At 46.1% G+C, this 14,556-nt stretch overlaps 1 protein-coding gene across 1 annotated transcript in view; it reads right to left on the bottom strand.

Moving 5' to 3' along the window:
- Nucleotides 1-7,287, bottom strand: part of PARP4 (poly(ADP-ribose) polymerase family member 4) — a 94,972-nt gene extending 87,685 nt beyond the window's left edge. The window contains exons 1-2 of the mRNA XM_017852323.1: nucleotides 7,201-7,287; nucleotides 216-348 (exon numbers count right to left, since the gene is read on the bottom strand). Coding sequence (XP_017707812.1) covers nucleotides 216-347 — 132 coding nt within the window. The 5' untranslated portion in view covers nucleotide 348; nucleotides 7,201-7,287. The remainder of the gene's footprint in view (nucleotides 1-215; nucleotides 349-7,200) is intronic.
- Between the last annotated feature and the right edge of the window lie 7,269 nt (nucleotides 7,288-14,556).

The following is a 14,556-nucleotide window of genomic DNA, read 5'->3' as shown; positions in this document are numbered from 1 at the left end:
TGTCCTGCAGTTCAAGGAAGAGAGAGAGGACAGGGCTGGGCCTCCTCTGCCTCTCGGGGCCCAGCCTCCCAATGGGCCATGTCACAGTCTCTCCTGATGAACTTTGAGTAGCTCACTCTCTCCTGCTGCTAATCTCTGCTTCCTTTTCTAACCAAGACCCCGTTCCCCAAATGCGCGATGTTTTATATACTGTAGTTTATGACATTTGGAAATACCTGAGGATTTAATGAAAAGGAAAACTTTCCACCATTTTCCTTAATGTCAGTTTGTAGCTTTTTCTTCTGCTGCCGAGGTAAGTACTTCACTTTCAAACAGAAGATACAATTTGCAAAGATTCCCATCATCATCCTGTAGGAAAAAAGTTTTCAAGGACTCTCTCTTAAGTAAATGTAATTGACAGTGAATTTAGATTATACAAGCAAACTGTGGGAAAATTGGGCATTATCTTAAGAAAGATATTATAATCATGTTACCAGTTGAACATTGCAAAAGCTGAATAATATCCTAGCTTGCAATATGTGTTGGTTTAAGAATCATTTCTAGCTTTTATGATTGATATTACAACACCAAAAATCTCTTTGTACAGGCTCATAATATACATCTTAAAAAAACATGACAGATGTCAGTTACAGATCAAGTGTGTGACTCCAGAACATGGAACCATTTATTTCTAAATAAAAAATTAACATTATTTGATAGTGAAACCCTGGTTTTTTTAATACATAATTCTATGCATTCAAAAAGACTCTTTATGTGAGTTTCTGTTAGGCCATTCTGGGGAAAAACTGAACAACTGGTAATAAAAATATACAACTATGTTTAAATGGAATATGTATGTGTATGTATACACACATATATATTCTGCATTTGGGTTCTTTTTTTTTGGGAGACAGAATGTCACTCATGTCACCCAGGCTGGAGCACAGTGGTGCAATCTCAGCTCACTGCAACCTCCGCCTCCCGGGTTCAAGTGATTCCCCTGCCTTAGCCTCCTCCTGCCTCAGCCTCCCGAGTAGCTGGGACTACATGTGCACACCACCAAACGTGTCTAATTTGTGTATTTTTAGTGGAGACGAGGTTTCACATGTTGACCAGGCTGGGCTCAAACCCAGCCTCTCAAAGTGCTGGGATTACAAGTGTGAGGCACCACACCCAGCCTGGGTTAATTTAATTCATTTCCTATACCATGCATTCTCAATTTTGTATTGAAATGTGTATTTAACAATAAATTAATACAACATGGTGAAAAATTGGGTTTAATTTCCACTAAGTATTTGTAAATTTTTTTTTTTTGAGACAGAATCTCGCTCTGTCACCCAGGTTGGAGTGCACTGGTGCAATTTTGGTTCACTGCAACCTCCACCCCCTGGATTCAATCGATTCTCCTGCCTCAGTCTCCCAAGCAGCTGAGATTACAGGTGTCCACCAAGACGCCTGGCTAATTTTCGTATTTTTAGTAGAGACAGGGTTTCACCATATTGCCCAGACCAGTATTTGCCAATTTTTAAAAGCAAGGAGTCACGTCTAACAGGCTCCCCCAAAGTAAGCTGCCGTTTCGCGATAGCGGTTCCCAAGTCCTGTACTAGTTTGAGGATCGCGGTTCCAGGTCCTGTGTTAGTTTGGGTAGGCAGGGCGGGCTCTCTGCTGCCGCCCCGCGCGTCTTGGGACTAAGCTGAGTCGCTGCAAGCCCACAGCCCTGCACCGCAATTGGGCTCCGCATTTCTCGTTTGCTCTGCCTGCCCTTTTACCTCCTGTTCCCACAGGCCGGAGGCGCCGCCCTACCTAGTACCTTTGCCCTGTGTTGGAGCCCATTCCCTGGGCTCCCAATTGAGGACCCAATGCCAGTGCCTCCGTGACACCTCACTTCTGGGTCTCCTTGGTACCACAGAGGCGCCACATCCCCAGCCTAGGCCTCCTCGTCCCCTCTTGGCTGGAGACAACCACTGGGTGTTATTCTTGACTCCCTGCACCCCCACCTCCTTCTGCCAGTTGTATCTCTTCCATCACAGCCCCGGATACAGCCCCAATCTATAGAACTTGTCCCTCCTGCTGCTATCCTGGCCCAGGCCCTCTCATCCTGACTGGCTCCCACTCCTGTTGCGCCTGTGGTTCAATCTCTTCTCCACATTGCAACTTAAGGAATCTTGGTTTTTGGTTTTTGGTTTTAAATTACATTTCAGATAAAATACAAATTGCTTATCATGGTTCAAGGCCAGCAGCTATCTCATTCCCTCCTGGCCACACTGGCTTTTTCATCAGGAGGAAGAAACCCACAGCTTCCCTCCAAGTCTTGACACATGCTGTTATATCTTACAGTTCTTCTCCCTGGGACTCCCAGCCCTTCCTCACCACATGCTGTCTCCCCCATCCAGGACACAATGAATGAACACATTAGGGATTCATATTTTTTCATCTTTCTTTTGAGGTCCAGTTAAACTGAAGTCTCTTGATGTAATTCTGCCTTTCCATAACATTAGTTTGTAAAAGTTTCATTTGTTGACTGCCTCTTACATTCAATAATTAGCATCTGTGCATAGATAGGAGGGATGAAATGAGGGGTACTGTAAAAGAGATTACACCACATTATTTAGGTTAATCTATGCTAGTCGATGTAATCTCTGACAATTAAAACAACACACACAAAACCACTAAAAGCCTTTAATGACTCTAGTAATTTCCAGGACAGTCTCTATGTGATATTGCACCCCCACCTATGCTGCTAAGGTTGGCTGACATGGAGTGGCTGCTCAACCCCACCTTCAGATGGGTCCTGGATGTGTAAAATCCTCTGACCTGTTTAAAAAGTGTTTCCTGGAAAAGTGATTCATGGTCACTGCTGAAAATGTGAAAAATACAGAATTGTATAACAGCAAAACAAAACATCTCAAAACCTAAGGCTACGTTAGCATCTTGTTTTGCATTTTTCTTCCGGGCTTTTTTCTAGGTCTATGTATTATAACACTTTGTTTTTTTTCAGACAGTCTCGCTCTTGTCACTTAGATGGAAGTGCAGTGGTGAGATCTCGGCTCACTGCAACCTCCGCCTCCGGGGTTCAAGCGATTCTTCTGCCTCAGCCTCCCGAGTAGCTGGGATTATAGGCACCTGCCACCATGCCTGGCTAATTTTTGTATTATTAGTAGAGACGGGGTTTCACCATGTTGGCCAGGCTGGTCTCGAACTCCCAACCTCAAGTGATCCACACGCCTCAGCCTCCCAAAGTGCTGGGATTATAGGCATGAGCCACTGCGCCCAGCCGCAGACTATATTTTTTATCAAAACTGAAATCATACTACCTATCTTGCTGTTATCAGTTAGCATCTTTAGCATTTTGTCATTAAATATTATTGGAAAACATTTTTAATTGAGACTATCAGATATGGACTGTAAATGAGTTATTGTTGGAAAATTAAATCATTTCTAATTTTTGTTATCATAAAAAGCCATGATGAACATCCTTATGTGCAAATCCTTGTTTCCATCTCCAACAGCCATCTTAGAAAATAATACTTAACCAGAACTATTGAATCAAAGTTTGAACAATTTTTTTGTGTTAAAAGTTAATCACTATGAAGAAAAAATAAAAAGCACCTAATATGATGGGAATGCTCAAAACTAGACTGCGGTGACGGTACACAACTTGCTAAATTATTAAAAATTTTTGAATTGGGCCAGGCAATGTGGCTCATGCCTGTAAACCTAGCACTTCGGGAGACTAAGTGGAGCAGATCGCTTGAGACCACGAGTTTGAGAGTAGCCTGGCCAACATGGCAAAACCTTATCTCTACAAAAAGTAGAAAACTTAGCTGGGCATGGTGGTACATGCCTACGGTCCCAGCTACTCAGGAGACTTAGGTGGGAGGATCACTTAAGCCTGGGAGGTCAAGGTTGCAGTGTGCTGTGATCATGCCACTGCACTCCAGCCTGGGTGACAGAGATCCTATCTCAAAAAAAAAAACAAAAAAAAACAAAAAAAAGTATTGAATTATACAACTAAAATGAGTGAATTTAATGGTATGTAAATTGTACCCCAGTACATTTTTAAATAGTACTTTTCGGATATATAATAGTTGTACATATCAATAAAGTTGTTTTTAAAAAAGCACCTGATCCCTCCATCCAGAAATAACCCCACTGTTGATTTTATTTGTTTTTGAGCCAGTCTCCCTCTGTCACCCAGGCTGGAGTGCAGTGGCACGATCTCAGCTCACTGCAACCTTCTGCCTTCCAGGTTCAAGTAATTCTTATGCCTCAGCCTCCAAGTAGCTGGGACTACAGGCACGTGCCACCATGCCCAGCTAATTGTTGTATTTTTAGTAGAGAGGGGGTTTCACCACGTTGGCCAAGCTGGTCTCGAACTCCTGGCTCAAGTGATCCACCCACCTCTGCCTCCCAAAGTGCTAGGATTACAGTCATGAGCCGCTGCACCTGGCCCCCACTGTTGATATTTTAATATTTTTTCTGGTATTATTCTTTCTTGTATCATTGTATTCTCTAAATGAATATTCTATATATATATATATATATATATGATATAATTTTTTTTTTTTTTTTTTTTTTTTTTTTTTTTTTGGATGGAGTTCGCTCTGTCACCCAAGCTGGAGTGCACTGGCTTATATCTCACTCACTGCAAGCTCCGCCTCCCGGGTTCACGCCATTCTTCCTGCCTCAGCCTCCGAGTAAGCTGGGACTACAGCGCCCACCACCCGCCGGCTAGTTTTTTGTATTTTTTAGTAAGACGGGGTTTCACCGTGTTTAGCCAGGATGGTCTCGATCTCCACTGACAGTTGTGATCCACCCGCCTCGGCCTCCCAAAGTGCTGGGATTACAGGCTTGAGCCACCGCGCCCGGCCGAATATTCTCTATTTAATGTTATAGCCAGTTGCTCTTATTTTACTTTTTAAATAGGACTTTCACCTTCACAGCTTATTTAGCTTTTAGTGATATCCTCCCTATGTCAGTAAATATTCTTTGAAGGTGTTTTTAGTGGTTACATAAGCTTTGCGTTTATTTCATCGTTCCCCAAGTCATCAGATACTTGGTTACTTAAGTGTTCACTATTAGAAATACACTTTAATTAAAATGTTTGTACATATATTTTTTGGCCACATCTCTGTCATAGTTTCCCTAGAGTTGATGACCAGAAGTGGAATTACTGAATCAAGGAGTATAAACATTTTTTACCTTTTTAAACACTGTGGTAAAATATGCAGAAGATAAAATTTACCATCTTAACCATTTTAAGTGTACAGTTCGGTGGCATTAAGTACATACACACAGCTGTGAAATCAAAGTATAAACATTTTATTTTATTCGAGGCAGGGTGTGGCCGTGTATCCCAGGCTGGAGTGCAGTGGTGCGGTCACTGTCACAGCTCACTGCAACCTCAACCTCCCTCCCAGCAATCCTTTCACCCCCGGCTCCTTAGTAGCTGGGACTCCAGGCCTGCACCACCATGCCCAGCTAATTTTTGGAGTCAGGGTCTTACTATGTTGCCCAGGCTGGTCACAAAGTCCTGGGCTCAGGCGATCCTCCTGCCTCAGCCTCCCAGAGTGCTGGGGTTATAGGTGTGAGCTGCTGTGCCCGGCCCAGAGTAAAAACATATTAAACATAAATCTGCAGTTTGCTCTTAGCACCTGTGGCTGCGTGGGAGGTATGGAAAGGCACACTTTCGGTTTCGTGAAATCTCAAGTCAGGCCTTGACTTCTCTCTTTCCACAGATTCATCTCTAGTCTCTCTAAAAAGCCAGGCCTCTTCTGGGTTAACAGCTCCTAACCGACACGCGACACCAGTTCTTCCTTGTTTCAAAATGTTCTCTAAACACAGAGTTCATGTTTTCATCAGCGCTGATTACGTAGACATGAGATGTGGCAGACACCGGGCTAGGGGCTGGTTATTCTCTAAGGCAAATCTGCAGTCACTCCAGCCTGTCCCTCTTCCCAGCTTCTTCCCAAAATAGCATTCACAGAGTATCTTCCATCCAAAGACAGCAGGGCACAGCCCCGGTTCCTAAGAAACCCTCAGCACACCCCCTCACAAACTCCTGGCTGCTCTATCCACAAACCATTGGTGTAGGTGGAATCAAGGGGCTTCCTGCTTCACAGGTCTTTGTCTTTAGCACTGGCAAAACCCCGGAAGAGTCCCTTTCTGGGTAGCCTTGATTCTAGAGCCTCCGCCTTCCAAAGTGTGTGAGTCACCGCACGCTAAGATCACTTTTGATATACAGTGGGCATTCAATAAAAGCTTGCTTACTAAAAACTCTCACATGCATCCATTAAAGCCCAGGATTACCGAAAAGCCTTCTGACACTATTTGCATTTTGGACCCAAATGGCATCAGTAATGCACCTCCCTAATGGGATTATTAAACCCTTAAACAACAAAGGTACTACTTTTATTTCCACCGCTATGACCTACAGTAGCTCTACGCACACAGACAGGACCAAATGTGTACTTAACAAATGATCAAGTCAGATGTAATGAAAGAATCTGCAACCCGCACATACTCAGGGCGAATTTCCCCTTTATCATAGCACTCTGCTTGGCTATTGTCATGTAATTGTCATTCAGCAGTCCAGAATCGAAAGGGCTTGGGCTTGAATATTTAGCAGCGCCTTGGTTTTCTAGAAGCTGAGATCTACCAACTCGACCCCTGGGTGAATCATTCGGCCCTCCCACCAGGAATTACTTAACTGAGTTAGAGGTTTTCAACTTTGGACCTCAACAAACACATTGTTTCTATCACGGTGTTCCCAATGACTCACGATGTCAGATGGTACTTCCTGATTACTCACCAAACCACCTTACTTTTGCACCATTTAAAACCTAACTTTAGGAAAGAAGGCCATTTGGCATAAACGAAACAAGAAACAGCACATTCTACCGCGAACCGCACCGCCCGGGGTCCGGAGACTTGGTGTGAGTGCCGGCTCCGGTGGGCGCCCCCCACCGCACCCAGTTTCTCGTCACCTGAGCTGCGCTGCGGGGCTGAGCGGAACGACCGCAACATCCCTCCCCGACAGCGCTGGCTGCACTAGCTCGTCCACCCCACGCCTCACAGCGCCATCAGGCCCACAGCGCCGACGCCGCGCAGGACAAGGGCGCAGCCACTGGCGGAGAAGGCGCCGCGCAGAGCACACGGGGCACTTCCTGGCCAGGACGACAGGGATCATTGGCAGACCCCGACCCCGCCGCGCCCACGCACCTGCCGGAGGATCCCGCCGGCTCCCGGCGCTCCCCGACTCCGCGCTCCTCGCACTCTGTGCTTCCGGATTCTAGGCTCTCCCTGCCCCGGGGGCTGGGCGGGCGCCACTGCGCCGGAACCCCGCCCCGCACCAGGCGAGCGCAGCGTCCCGAGCAGGGCCGGTCACCAGAACGCGCCTGGAATCGGGTCCGCCCGGTGGGGAGCGGGACCCGGCCTCTGGCGGGGTTTCTCTTCCAAAATCAGAGGGAGGGTTCAGGGCTTTGTTTCACTTTCATATTTCAGGAGGGATTTGGCCAATGAGGATTAATACAGAGCTCGGCTTTGGGCGAGGTGGGTGGATGGTGCTGTCCTTTAACTGAGAAATGGAAGGGATTCGCAAGGGCGGGAAAGAAAAACATTTCGGGAAAGTTTGGGGAAACAGGAGAATAAGATAATAAATTTACTTTAAGCACACACCTGTGGTCCCGGATTCCTGGGAGGCTGAGGCAGGAGGAACACTTGAGCCCTGGAAGTTGAGGCTACAGTGAGTTGTGATTGTGCCAGCCTGGGTGATAGAGTCATCACATCTAAAAAAAAAAAAAGTAATAAAACCTATAGAATGCTTGAAAAACCATCAAACTACTATGTAATTATTGCTGTTTCTAAAGAAACCAAAAATACAAGTGTGAAAACTATTATGGTATTGCTCTGCTGTTATCACATCAAAGATTCAAGCTAGAAATCCTTTACTATCTATTCAACATCATTGGTCAGGCATTCTAGAATGTAGATGTGATAATCCCTTTGTTGTATAGACCCATTAGGTTGCCAGGATCTTTTGTTGTAAGTTCAATGCACCAGCAACAGATTTACCTATATCAAAATGCCAAGATTTTTTTTAAAAGTCTCTTTGCACCCAACATTGTTGTTAGAAACATCTTTATTGGCCAGGGGTGGTGGCTCACGCCTGTAATCCCAGCACTTTGGGAGGCCAAGGTAGGCAGATCACACAAGGTCAGGAGTTCAAGACCAGCCTGACCAACATGGAGAAACCCTATCTCTACTAAAAATACAAAATTAGCCGGGCATGGTAGTGTGCGCCTGTAGTCCCAGCTACTCGGGAGGCTCAGGCAGGAGAATCACTTGAACTCAGGAAGTAAACTTTGCAGTGAGCTGAGATCGCACCACTGGACTCCAGCCTGGGCAACAAGAGCAAAACTCCGTCTCAAAAATAAGAAACTTCTTTACTGAAGTAATTATAGAAATCTCTTTCTGGCCTTGGTGAAGAACTTCACTCTTCCTGCAGGTGAAGCAGGGTGTAGGTTTTCTTGGGTTTGCCTAGAAGCCAGACACATGCATCTCCCCAACCTGCTGTAGTTCCCCTTTCTAGCCCGGATCACCTGGGCTTGGGGATCTGCCGGGTCTGTCCTGCAGACTCTGGCTGATCAACAGTTGAAAGGAGTACTCAGACACAGGTATGCAGTGTTTAAGAGCAGCTAGGGGACTGCTGGGCACTAGTGGCCAAAGAGTGAGTGGCCTCAAACAGCTGGAGCTGCTTATTTTTATTCAGTACAGACATAATGCTGAAAGCCAGGAGGAAACACAATCTGCAGGTAATTAACATTGTTCCCCCTGCAGGAGGAACACCTGCGTGAATGATCAACCGTCAGCTCCTGGTCAACATAAGTAAACAAAACTGTTGTTGGTATTCAGTTTAAACTTCTGAGGTCTTACTGACTGGGATGTTAGTACATATCCAAGATATTTCCAAGGAGAGGACATCTGTACCTTTTCAGGTGCTAGATTAAGCCTCTTAAGTGTGTATTCTTTTTGACAGAGGCATATAAATTCAAAAAAGTATTGGCTCTGTCGGGGCTGCCAGGAAGATGTCATCCACATAATGGATGATCTTGCAGTTAGGAAATTCTTTTCTACTGGGGAGCAAAGCCTGATTTACATGATACTGACACATGGTAGGACTGTTCAGTATTCCTTGAGGAAGTACTTTCCAATGAAATTGGGGAGCTGGCCTTTCATTTTTGATAGCTGGTATTGTAAACGTAAATTTTTATCTGTCCTGTTTTGCAAGAATAGCATAAAAGCAGTCTTTTAAGTCATAGGCCAAACTCGAGGAATCACTGCCGGGAAGGGAGCCCCTGTTGAAGGGGCCCCACAGGTTGCGAATTAGCATTGATAGCATGTAAGTCATGCTAAAGTCTCCATTTACCAGACTTTTTGGGAATGACGAAAATGGGTGAATTCCAAGGGCTGTTTGCTGGTTCTATATGGTTGGCTTTTAATTGTTCCTCAATTAACACATGGGTTTGATGTAATTTCTCTCCCTTTGAAAGGTCACTGTTCTACCTGAATTGGATCTTGAGACAGTCATGTCAGGGGTAGGGCAGGAATTACAACAGTGGCCACTGTTAGAAACGGCTCTGCACAGTGACCCCCACCCCCTCCGATTGGGTTAATAGCCATTCCCAAAGATGAACAGGGATGGGCATGATTAGAGGTTATATAGTTGCTTTTCTTCCCTCCAAATCGCGACATGTTAGAGGGCGTGCACTCTGCTTGGCTATGTGCACTTCTCCAGTGCCAACAATTTTCTGTTTCCGAGTGACCCATGTGTTTTGCCCAGCCAATTGATTCTGGTTGGCTTGTCGTTCACACAACTCATATTCTGCCCTCCAGACGAGGTACTGACTGGCCTCTGTAGTTGAGCTAGCACTGACCAGACCCATGGGGTCATATGGAAGTTGTCTGCTATGGCCTCAATTAATCCTTTTGTAATGGGCTAGCAGCTGTTTCCTCTAATGGTTTTCCTTATCTCTTTATAGGTGTTGAAAGTGATGGGCTCATATACCTGATTGCCTTGTGGATCTTGCATCACAAGGCAGGCCAAGAGCTCCCCTTCTAATGCCGCTTGCCTAAGACAGGGTCCCATAACTGCCGTGTATCCCTTGTCTTTTATTCCAATTTATTGGTGGAGGGGGCTCAGGGAACCTCTGTCTCCTCTGTGGCACCTTTACCCAGTAACAGTGGGGCTGAGGGAGGAGGAGGTGGTGAGGTAGGTGATGGTGCCTCTTCCCTTTCCTTTTTAGGCTCTTCTGTGTAGAGTGGGGCCAAAGCAGCCCTGACTAAGGCCCTTAACATTACAGATGTTACTGGGACCCATTGCCCTTGTGCGTGATGTCATTTAAGATTTCCCCCCACTTGCTCCCAGAGCTTTTGGTCTAACATGCCTTCTTCCAGGAACCATGGGTTATTGAAAACAACAGTTTGTATGAGGCCCCTTAATTAAGCCTCCGAGACCGAGGCTCTGCTAGCTTTAAGCAGCTGTTTCAATACTCACATATAGTGTTGCTGTTGAGCTGATAACTGTTGTCACAAGATGAAACCCTAGGTTGAAAATTCCCTCCAACTTGGAAATCCTGAACGGGCACCAATTACTTACCGCGCTGTCTCTTCACCTTCGTTTTTGGGCGTTCCGTCGTGATCCGTGGCAGCATTCCTCACACAGGGCACCGGCTGCTGGGTCTGTCCCACAGACCCTGGCCGAGCGATGGATGAAACGAGTACTCAGACGCAGGTATGCAGTATAACAGCAGCTAGGGCACTGCTCGGCACTAGTGGCCAGAGAGTGACCAGGGGAACAGCTGGAGCTGCTTGCTTTTATTCAGTACAGACATAATGCTGAAGCCTGGAGCAAACACAATCTGCGGGTAATTAACGTTATTGTTCCCCTGGATGATCAAAGGTCAGCTGCTGGTCAATGTAAGTAAACAAGCCTGTTTAGGATAAATTCCCCTATGCTTCCTGGTACCTACTCCTTGCCTCTGCCTCAGGGTCGGAGAACAGCTGCCTTCAGCTTATTCTCCCCTGAACCTATGCAGAGCCTTCCGACTTTTCGGAAGGCCTGCTCCTTTCCCTGTAGTTTCTCCCACCACTCTGACCAATCTGCTACAGGGATCATCCCTTGGCGAGGCTAGCCCTGATGTCCTCTGTCACGCGTGTCCGTGTGAAGAGACCACCCAACAGGCTTTGTGTAAGCAACATGGCTGTTTATTTCACCTGGGTGCAGGCGGGCTGAGTCCGAAAACAGAGTCAGAGATGGGAGATAAGGGTGGGGCCGTTTTATAGGATTTGGGTAGGTCAAGGAAAATTACAGTCAAAGGGGGGTTCTCTAGTGCGCAGGATTGGGGGTCACAAGGTGCTCAGTGGGGAGCTTTCCAGGGAAAAGGGAAGTTTCAACAAGATAATCATCCACTTGAAGGCAAGGACCGGCCATTTCACTTCTTTTATGGGTGGGGGGAATGTCCATCGGTAAGGGAGCCCGGGCAATTTGACTTCTTTGTGAATCTTCAGGTTACTTCAGGCCATGGTGGCGATACGTGGCGTATACGTGCAAGTCACAGGGGATGCCATGGCTTGGCTTGGGCTCAGAGGCCTGACATTCCTGCCGCCTTATATTAATAAGAAAAATAAAATAGTGTGAAGTGTTGGGGGGGCGAAAGTTTTTTGGGGGATGGTATGGAGAAAGAATGAGCGATGTTTCTCAGGGCTGCTTCAAGCGGGATTAGGGGCGGTGTGGGAACCTAGAGTGGGAGAGATTAAGCTGAAGGAAGATTTTGTGGTAAGGGGCGATATTGTGGGGTTGTTAGAAGAAACATTTGTATTGGTGATGGCCTGGATACGGTTTTGTATGAATTGAAAAACTAAATGGAAGACACAAGGTAAGAGAAGGAGGAAAAAACAGCTATTTGAAGGAATTGGGAGGACCTAGGACATCTAATTAGAGAGTGCCCAAGGACTAGGAGATATCAGCTGTGATGGCTTGGAGAAACAGTGTAAACTAGCAGTGTAAACACGAGCAGGGCATTTATGGGTAGTTGAGAACGGTGAAGAGGAGTATGACTACACAGAAGACAGTAGGGATGAAAGTATTTTGGGGTGCAGTCTAAGTTGGTCTGGTGTCTGGCATGAGACTGGGACCTAATAAAAAGGAGTGTCCACACAGGACTTCAAATGGGCTGTAACCTGTAGCATTCCAAGGACGAGCCTGAATTCTGAGAAGGGAACGTGGTGAAAGTATTGTCTAGTCCTTTTTAAGCTGGTGACTGAGCTTGGTGAGGAGTTTTTAAAAGACTATTAGTCTGTTCTGCCTTTCCTGAAGATTGAGGACGATAAAGGATATAAAGGTTTCACTGAATACCAAGAGCCTGAGAAACTGCTTGGGTGATTTGACTAGTAAAGGCTGGTCCATTATCAGACTGTATAGAGGTGTGAAGGCCAAACCGAGGAATTATGTCTGACAGAAGGGAAGACATGACTGTGGTGGCCTTCTCAGACCCTGTGGGAAAGGCCTCTACCCAGACTAAGAGATATTTTAGTTTTCTGACTCGGAGCATGTGAGTAAAGTCAATTTGCCAGTCCTGGGCAGGGGCAAATCCTCCAGCTTAATGTGCAGGAAAGTGGGGGGGCCTGAACAATCTCTGAGGGGTAGTAGAATAGCAGATGGAACACTGAGAAGTGATCTCCTTGAGGATAGATTTCTAGGATGGAAAGGAAATGAGAGGTTCTAAGAGGAACCTACATGGAAGAGGTTATGAAATGACGACAGAATAGAATGGGCCTGTGAGGTTGGAAGGAGATAATTTTCCTTGGTCTAAGAACCATTTGCCTTGTGTGTGAAGAGATTGATAGGTGGAAGTTTCAGTGGGGAGGAGGTGGGAGTGGCCGATGTGAAGGAGGAAAACTGCCATGAGGGATAGAAGTTGGAAGCTAGCTGCTTTTTTAGCTAATTTATCAGCATAAACATTGTCCTGAGCGATGGGATCTGATGCCTTTTGATGGCTGCTTTTTTATCTAACTTATCAGCATAAGCATTGTCCTGAGCATGGTTGGGGGAAGAAAATAGATTTTGGAAGTTATGAGAACTGTAGAGAGTTGAGCATAGTTTGTGATTTTTAGGGTGTCTAAGAGTATTAAAGCAGTGGCAGCCGCTGCGCGCAGACATGAGGGCTAGGCTGAAACAGTAAGGTTGTTTGGACAGAAAGGCTACGTGACGCGGTCCCGGCTCTTGGGTAAGAATTCTGACCGCACTAACCATGCCTAGGAAGGAAAGGAGTTGTTGTTTTGTAGAAGGGATTGGGGTTTGGGAGATTAGCCGGACATGATCAGCTGGGAGAGCACATGTGTTTTATGATAATTATGCCGAGATAGGTAACAGATGAGGAAGAAATTTGGGCTTAACTGAAGTAATGGGGGCTGTCTGTGAAGCCTTGCAGCAGTACAGCCCAGGTAATTTGCTGAACCTGATGGGTGTCAGGGTCAGTCCAAGTGAAAGCGAAGAGGCTGGGGTGAAGGGTGTAAAGGAATAGTAACGAAAGTATGTCTGAGACCCAGAACAGAATGCGGGGTTGTGGAGGGAGGTATTGAGGATAGGAGAGGATGTGGGTTTGGCACCACGGGGTGGATAAGAAAGACAATTTGGTTGATAAGGGATTTTGTAAGGCTGTAAGGCTTGTCTGGTTTTAGGACAGGTAAAATGGGGACATTGTAAGGAAGTTTATAGGCTTTAAAAGGCCATGCTGTAGCAGGTGAGTGATAACAGGCTTTAATCCTTTTAAAGCATGCTGTGGGATGGGATACTGGCACTGAGCAGGGTAAGGGTGATTAGGTTTTAATGGGATAATAAGGGGTGTATGATCAGTCACCAAGGAGGGAGTAGAGGTGTCCTATACTTGTGGGTTATACTTGTCCAATACCCACACAGTTATGGAGGCAAGGGAAACACGCCCTTTAAAAGAATGTAATGGGGAGCGGGTAGCCTCTGTATTTATTAAGAAGGGGACTAACTTACTCTCACTGTAAAAGTTACCCAAAGCATCTGTGATGGTCCAGGAGGCTCCCAAGGCGATCAGGCTGTGTCAGTCTTCAGCTGCTAAGCCGAGAAGATCTGGGAAGGAGTCAGTCAGAGAGCCTTGGGCCAGATTTCCAGGGGCTCTGGGAGTGGCTGCCAGGTGAGTTGGACAGTCTGATTTCCAGTGGGGTCCTGCACAGATGGGACACAGCTTAGGAGGAAACCTGGGCTGTGGGCATTCCTTGGCCCAGTGGCCAGATTTCTGGCACTTGAAGCAAGATCCTGGGGGAGGAGGTCCTGGAGGAACACCTGGCCACTGCGGTTTAGGTGTTCTGAAGTTCTAGTGTGCTGGAGATGTGGTTGGGGTTTCTCTCACAGCAGAGGCAAGTAATTGCAACACTTCTCTATTATTATACACCTTGAAGGTGAGGTTAATTAAGTTCTGTTGTGGGGTTTGAGGGCCAGAATCTAATTTTTGGAGTTTTTTCTAATGTCGGGAGCAGATTGGGTAA

The sequence above is a fragment of the Rhinopithecus bieti genome, unplaced genomic scaffold (assembly GCF_001698545.2).
Source record: "Rhinopithecus bieti isolate Rb0 unplaced genomic scaffold, ASM169854v2 scaffold_2247, whole genome shotgun sequence".
Taxonomy (NCBI): Eukaryota; Metazoa; Chordata; class Mammalia; order Primates; family Cercopithecidae; genus Rhinopithecus; species Rhinopithecus bieti.
This window is presented reverse-complemented; position numbering and strand designations above follow the sequence as displayed.